The 7,742-nt window shown below is 44.6% G+C and overlaps 1 protein-coding gene across 1 annotated transcript in view; it reads left to right on the top strand.

Moving 5' to 3' along the window:
• Positions 1-411: 411 nt before the first annotated feature.
• Positions 412-7,742, top strand: part of EXOC8 (exocyst complex component 8) — a 74,307-nt gene continuing 66,976 nt past the window's right edge. Inside the window, exon 1 of the mRNA XM_044289793.1 lies at positions 412-928. Coding sequence (XP_044145728.1) covers positions 480-928 — 449 coding nt within the window. The 5' untranslated portion in view covers positions 412-479. The remainder of the gene's footprint in view (positions 929-7,742) is intronic.

Below are 7,742 nucleotides of genomic sequence, written 5' to 3'. Positions count from 1 at the left end.
CAGGTGTGAAAGAGCCCTAAGGCGCTTGGAAGGAATGAGTCAGGGCAAGTGCAGTGAATAAATTAACTGGTAGGCGGTGCTGGGCTCTGGAAAGATGGGTGTGGCCGGGCTCCAACAGATCGTAGGACAACCCCTTGGGCGCCTTATCAAGGTAATTTACATAGCAATAAAATCGCTTTTTTGACAAATAAAAGACACACAGAGCAGTAAGAGTGGGATCGTCTACTACAAAACAACAAGGAGACTGATGGGCACATATGAATATCTCTGTAGGATAAATCCTTGTGACAGAATCCCCCCCCACACAACTGAACAGAACAAGCAACTCCTTTCTTTTCACTAGCATGAACTGATATCGTCACTGTTTGGCATGAGACCCCGCCTCTTCCTGTGACATCATACCTACCAGGAGCAACTCCATTCTAGTCACTGCCGTTCTGGACGCGAACCTAATTTTAAGGCCTGTTCACCCTTTCACTATGGCTGAGATTAGCGGTTCTGTGCTCCGGTTAAAAAGACAGCTAGAGTATAGTCATTTTCAGGCTGAGCACTACGTAAAGCTGCTCTCCCAACAGTCTGACGGCGATAGGGATCTGCAGGAGCATAGACAACGCATCCAGGGGTTAGCAGATGAGACCGCTCAGAGCCTGAAGCGTAATGTATACCAGAACTATCGGCAGTTTATTGAAACCGCGAAAGAGATTAGCTACTTAGAAGGGGAGATGTACCAGCTGAGCCACATCCTCACTGAGCAGAAGGGCATCATGGAGAGCGTGTCGCAGACTTTACTGCACTCGGACCGGTCGGAAGCCGCCCGTGAGCTCAAAGCTGCTTTCCATGAGGAAGCCGAGGAGGGCAAAACAAGGAATCTGACTACTTTGTTGGAGAAGGTGGATGGATGCCAAAATTTGCTTGAGACGCCTGGCAGGTACTTGATATCGCTCAGTATTTCTATATTATAATTCTGATGATAGCTTTACCTTCCTAGTAGCTCGGAATCAGAATTTGTCATAGTCTGACATGGAAGTGAGGCCTGATCCCACAGTTGTATGGTACTGCTATGATGTTCTGGTACATCGCTGAGCAGGTTTCTTACCTGCCCTATTAGCTGATAGAGGAGATGTTCATGTGGGCAAAACTATACAGCTGGGTTGACAAGCATGCCAGTGCCGGTGTTCTGCCAGATTTCTATAGTTTGCCGAAAGTCTATAGCGGAAGTGACGTGGTGCGCTGCGCAAGCGCACAAGCGTACTCGAGCGAAGCATTCCTGCTGCCTCCACTGGAGTAGCTCGCACACCGCGCGTGCGCGGACTTAAGGGTATAGCTTTCTTAAAGTGACAGTCATCTCCATTAATCTACATGAATTTGTACCCTCGCGGGCTCGCTTCGCTCGCCACGCATCGGGCTCGGCCTCGCTGCGCTCGGCATTTAGTAAAACTAACTCTGTGCCGCCATTGATGGTAAAGAAGGAAATGGATGGTAAAGAAAGAGACTATCCATCTCTTTCTTTACCATCCGTTTCCTTCTTTACTATCAATGGAGGCATAGAGTTAGTTTTACTAAATGCCGAGCGCAGCGAGGCCGAGCCCGATGCGTGGCGAGCGAAGCGAGCCCGCGAGGGTACAAATTCATGTAGATGCTGTATTTTACTGGAGATGACTGTCACTTTAAGGCGATGATTGGGATGATTTGTGGAAGTGCGCTTGTGCACTTGCGCAGCGCACACGTCACTTCCGCTATAGACTTTCGGCAAACTATAGAAATCTGGCAGAACACCGGGCTACTTGAGGCTCATCGGGGGAGTTGATTCTAATGGTGCATTTAGATGAATGGCTGTTGGTATCATATTTAGTTGTTTAATGTGGTTGTCTCACTTCAGCAATTGGCATTTATTATGTAGTGAATGTTAAAGGGGTTGTCCGGGTATATGCCCATTTTCACCCAGGCAGCCCCCCTGACTATGATTTACAGCTATTTCCTTGTGTAAATGACGATTGAAATCTACTCCACTCATGGGCTGTAGGAGGTTTCAATCTAGGAGCATTTACTGGTGGAGAATGCACCTAATTTATTATGAGGCCCTTCACCGCCTGACCCCCCCCCCCCCCGGATATTTTCTTCCGCGCACAGGGAGAAGCAGCAGGGGACCAGGGGCGGGGAATCCAGGTAAGTAGAATCAGTGTGAGGGCATATGGGTGCAATTCCAGGCTTAGATAACCCCTTTAAGGTAACATTTTAAAGATTATTTTATTTGTGAATATTCCATTTTTCCTGTAGCACAGCAAGGGTTAACAGGAAAATAAACCTCAATATTTATTACCATGATTCTGCAGTTTACAGAAACGCCTCATATGTGATCGTTAATCTCTTAAAGGGGTTGTATCAGTTATTTTTTTGTTCTTTCTATGTACCTTACTAGGCAAATATAACAACTTTACAATTAACTCGCTTTATCTGCAGTGCCTGGTTTATTTGACTGAGGGTCACATGACCTGTGATGTCAGCTTCTCTCCCTGCTCTGATAAAGTTTGTTTACAAGCCTGTAAACGAGATGTCACTGTGCTGGCCACGCCCCCCTTCACTGCTGTCTGCTGTCTCCTAGGATTCTTAACTCCTTCAACTGCACAGACTGGGTAGCTGCAGCAGTGACAATTCTGGGCACAGGAGCTGACAGACTAGAGAGAGCATTGCACAAGAAGGTAGGGGGAGATCCTGTGTGTATTAGCAGTGTCATTATACGGGTGGGACTTGTAGTTCTACACTTACAAGTTGCTGTTGATTCTCCCAGCACTCAGGGCAGCTCTTCTATCCACTCCCTTAGCAGTGTCATTATACAGCTGGGACTTATAGTCCTACACATACAACATGCTGCTGATTCTCCCAGCAGGCAGGCATGTCACTCAGGGCGTCACTTGTATTCACTCCCTTAGCAGTGCAGGGGGAGGGGAAGAGGTTTTTTTTTATTGCATGTAAACAAAGGGCCAGAAGAGAACCTTGCTTAGCTTAGTTATATATTGCTGCCCATCAGATTTTCAGTGCAATATATATATATTTTTCATAACTCGGACACACGGCAGGGCTCAGAAGGAAAGGAGGCAATATTGTTTGTGGGTGGCAGATTTTGCTTGAATGGTTTTGCATTTAACATTTGAAGAGGCCCTGAGGTACCCATAGAAAGGAAACCCCATAAAGTGACCCAATTTTAGAAACTGTATTCCTCAAGGAATTGATTGAGGGGTGCATTGAAAGAGTTTCATATAATTTTTGGAAAAATTTGGCTGTAAAAATGAAAATAAAATGTTGCTTTAGCCCTACATTTGCCATTTTTACAGGTGGTAAAAGGAGAAAATGCACCCCACAATTTGTTATGCATTTTTTTTTTTTTTTTTTTTTTTTTTTTTTTCTTCTTCTAAATGCGGCAACAACCCATATGTGGTCGTAAGTAGAATTGAGCGGACACCTGGATGTTCGGGTTCGGCTGAACATCACAAAAAAGTTCGAGTTCGGGACCTGGACCTGACCCCGAACCCCATTTAACCACCTCAGCTCCCCTAGCTAAAACCCCATTAATGACCAGACCACTTTTTACAATTCTGCACTACACTACTTTCACGGTTTATTGCTCGGTCATACAACTTAATACCCAAATGAATTTTACCTCCTTTCCTTCTCACTAATAGAGCTTTCATTTGGTGGTATTTCATTGCTGCTGACATTTTTACTTTTTTTGTTATTAATCGAAATTTACCGAATTTTTTGAAAAAAATGCAATTTTTCATTTGTAACATTTTTCAAATAAAACTACATTTCTATATAAATTTTTCTACATGTCTTTGATAAAAAAAAATTCAATAAGTGTATATTGGTTTGCGCAAAATTTATAGCGTTTACAAACTATGGTGCAAAAATGTGAATTTCATTTCCGCATTTTGAAGCAGCTCTGACTTTCTGAGCACCTGTCATGTTTCCTGAGGTTCTACAATGCCCAGACAGTAGAAAACCCCCACAAATGACCCCATTTCGGAAAGTAGACACCCTAAGGTATTCGCTGATGGGCATAGTGAGTTAATAGAAGTGACAAAATAAAAACAAGTTAGCGGAAAATGATGATTTTTTATTTTATTTTTTATTTTATTTTTTCTTACAAAGTCTCATATTCCACTAACTTGTGACAAAAAATAAAAACTTCCATGAACTCACTATGCCCATCACGAAATACCTTGGGGTGTCTTCTTTCCAAAATGGTGTCACTTGTGGGGTATTTATACTGCCCTGGCATTTTAGGGGCCCTAATGCGTGAGAAGTACTTTGAAATCCAATTGTGTAAAAAATATGCCCTTTGAAATCCTGAAGTTTCTCTTAGAATTTGGGCCCCTTTGCCCACCTAAGCTGCAAAAAAAGTTGACTTTTAGAGAGATATTTCTCTCACCCAGCATGGGTATATGTAAAAAAAAAAAACGCCCCAAAACATATTGCCCAACTTCTCCTAAGTACGGCGATACCACATGTGTGACACTTTTTTGCAGCCTAGGTGCGCAAAGGGGCCCAAATTCATTTTAGGAGGGCGTTTTTAGACATTTGGATTGCAGACTTATTCTCACGCTTTAGGACCCCTAAAATGCCAGGGCAGTATAAATACTTCACATGTGACCCCATTTTGGAAAGAAGACACCCCAAGGTATTCCGTGAGGGGCATGGCGATTTCATAAAAGATTATTATTATTTTTTTGCACAAGTTAGCGGAAATTGATATTTTATTTAATTTTTTTTGTTTGTGAGAAAAAACAGTCTCCCTTTCCGCTAACTTGGGACAAAAAGTTCAATCTTTCATGGACTCAATATGCCCCTCAGCGAATACCTTGGGGTGTCTTCTTTCCAAAATGGGGTCATTTGTGGGGTGTTTGTACTGCCCTGGCATTTGAGGGTCTCCGCAATTATTACATGTATGGCCAGCATTAGGAGTTTCTGCTATTCTCCTTATATTGAGCATACGGGTAATGAGATTGTGTGGGATTTTTTATTTATTTATTTTTTCGTTCAGCCTCTGGGCTGATCAATGTGGATGAGAAAATCTCTGCCCAAAAATAAAAAAAGGAGGGGAAAGGCGTCTGCCAGGAAATAGGAGCTCCGCCCAACATCCAAACCCACTCGGCTCGTATGCCCTGGCAAACCCGATTTCTCCATTTACATCAATCGATGTGGATGAATAAATCATTGCCACTCTGCTGCCCTTGAAGCGGATCCTGCGCAACCTGTGGTCTAGCAACACGGGGCCGGGTACACCTGGTGGTAACAGGGATCTCAACCTCATCGTCCAAACTTTGGGTCAGAATGCCATTACTTTCTACAGGTTCGTTTTCTGACCCGCTGGATTCGTCAGATGAGGGTTCCCATTCCTCATCCGACTGGGTCAGAAGCCTGTGGGCCTCTTCAGAAGAATACCCCTTACTTGCCATTTGGTCAACTAAATTTACGGGGTATTCCCTGAGACTACCCAAGAAAAAAAGCAAGCCTCTTACAAATGGGAGGCTAGCGAAGTACCGGAAGCTGCTGCGATTGATATCAAAACAGATTTATTTATTTATTTATTTTTTATCGCCGCAGTGCTTGTGTAGTGATATTGCACAGTGCTAAAAAAAAAAATAATTGTCGCTGTGTTTTGGGTGGAGGGTGAACTAAGGTGTCACTGATACTATTATAGATCTGACTGTGATTAGTTCTGATCACTTACAGATACTATAAAAGTACCAATGCTGATTAGCGATACGCTAATCAGCGAATCGGTGACTGCGGTGGGCTGGGCGCTAACCGACGCTAACTACCTAACAAAGGGGCCTAAACTAACCTAAAACCTAACCGTCACTAGTGATTGACAGGGGTGATCAAGGGGTTAATTGGGGTGATCTAGGGGCTAAGTATAGTGTTTGGTGTACTCACTGTGATGTGTGCTCCTCTGCTGGTCCTTTTCGTCGGTTGGTCCCAGCAGAGGAGCACACATCACAGTGAGTACACCAAACACAGTATAAATATAATGTGTTAACTGGCTTGTGATTCGATTTATTTTTTTTTTTAAATCACCAGCCTGCTAGCGATGATTATTGGCTGGCAGGCTGGTGACTAACTCCTCCTTAACTTTTGCCGGCCCGCAATGCACGGGCCGGCTGTGCGCGTAATCTCGTGTCTCGCCGAAGTGTCAAGGAGGAATGAATCGACCACCTCTGGAATGCAATCCTGAGTTAGGTGGTCTGGAGGCGGTTAAAGGGAATCTGTCACCTGCTTTTACCATTTTAAGCGGTCACCATTGCCATGTTCACTAAAGTACCTTATTTCCTGCAGTTTTCTTCTTACTTTAGTTTGTTTTGTCCTTTTGATTAAAAAAAATGCCCTTTTTATGATATGCTAATGAGGCTCCAAGGTGCCCAGAGGGGCGTTTTTTTCCTCTCTGGTGCCCAGGGACGCCCCCCTGCAGTTCCCAGCCCGCCTTAATTTGAATCCCAAGAACGCCTCCTGATCCTCAAATAACCTCCCACAGCCCCGGCAAACAGTTCCGCCCCCTCCCCACGTCATCGTCTACCTTCTAGAAATGCCCCGTCCTTCTTCCTGTCGGCGGCCAGAAATCTTAAGCAGGCGCAATACTGCCTGCGGCCTGCGTGATCATCAACCTCCTCAGGGCATCAGCGCTCAGATTACGTCACTGGGCTAGGCGCATGCCCAGTGAGACTTTTGAGGCTGTTGCCCTGAGGAGGTTGATGATCGCGCAGTCCGCAGGCGGTACTGCATCTGCGCAAGATTTCTGACAGCAGACAGGAAGAAGGATGGGGCATTTCTAGAAGGTAGACTATGACGTGGGGAGGGGGGGGGGGGGCGTTTGCCGGGGCTGTGGGAGGTTATTTGAGGATCAGGAGGCGTTCTTGGGATTCAAATTAAGACTAGCTGGGCACTGCAGGGGGGCGTCACTGGGCACCAGAGAGGAAAAAAACGCCCCTCTGGGCTCCTTGGAGCTCCATTAGCATATCGCAAAAAGGGCTTTTTTTTTTTTTTAATCAAAAGGACAAAACGAAATAAAGTAAGACGACGACTGCAGGAAATAAGGTACTTTAGTGAACATGGCAATGGTAAAATCAGGTGACAGATTCCCTTTAAGTCAATGGGAACCCGCGCTTTTGAGCACTAAAATGGCTCTAAAAATGTAATAGAAAGGGCTAGAGGGCTGCAAATGCCAGCAAAATGTAGTTAAGAGCATGGCAAGGGCTCTGCAAAGAAATGTGGATAGGGAAATGACTTAAAATAACATAAAAATAAAAAATAATAATATTGATCTAGGAGGACGAGGTCCATATTGGAGTAGGAGGTTGAGGAGGCCGTAGATTTGGCGGTGTAGGTGGAAGCGGTGGTGGAGGAGGACGTAGCCTACATTGGGTTTTGGTTTTAATTATATATATTTTTTTAAATTGGGGTACACCCCAAAACATTGGGAAATATAACCTATGATAACCCCCTCCAGCTGTGCTAAACACACGTCCAGACAATACACTGGCTGCAGGGCAAGCAATTTGGCGGCCCAGAAGTTGAAGGGGGCATACCCATCAGTCAGTACGTGTACTACAGTTTGAAGATGCAGTGCTACAGTTTGAAGACGCAGCACAATTAAAAGATCCGATGGATAGAAAAACAGAGTGTCTGTTAAAGACTTGAGAGGCAACGTTGGCTTTACTGAAGCCCGGTGTAGCTTCAACTTGTAT

This window comes from Bufo gargarizans, chromosome 4 (genome assembly GCF_014858855.1).
Source record: "Bufo gargarizans isolate SCDJY-AF-19 chromosome 4, ASM1485885v1, whole genome shotgun sequence".
NCBI classification, from domain to species: domain Eukaryota; kingdom Metazoa; phylum Chordata; class Amphibia; order Anura; family Bufonidae; genus Bufo; species Bufo gargarizans.
This window is presented reverse-complemented; position numbering and strand designations above follow the sequence as displayed.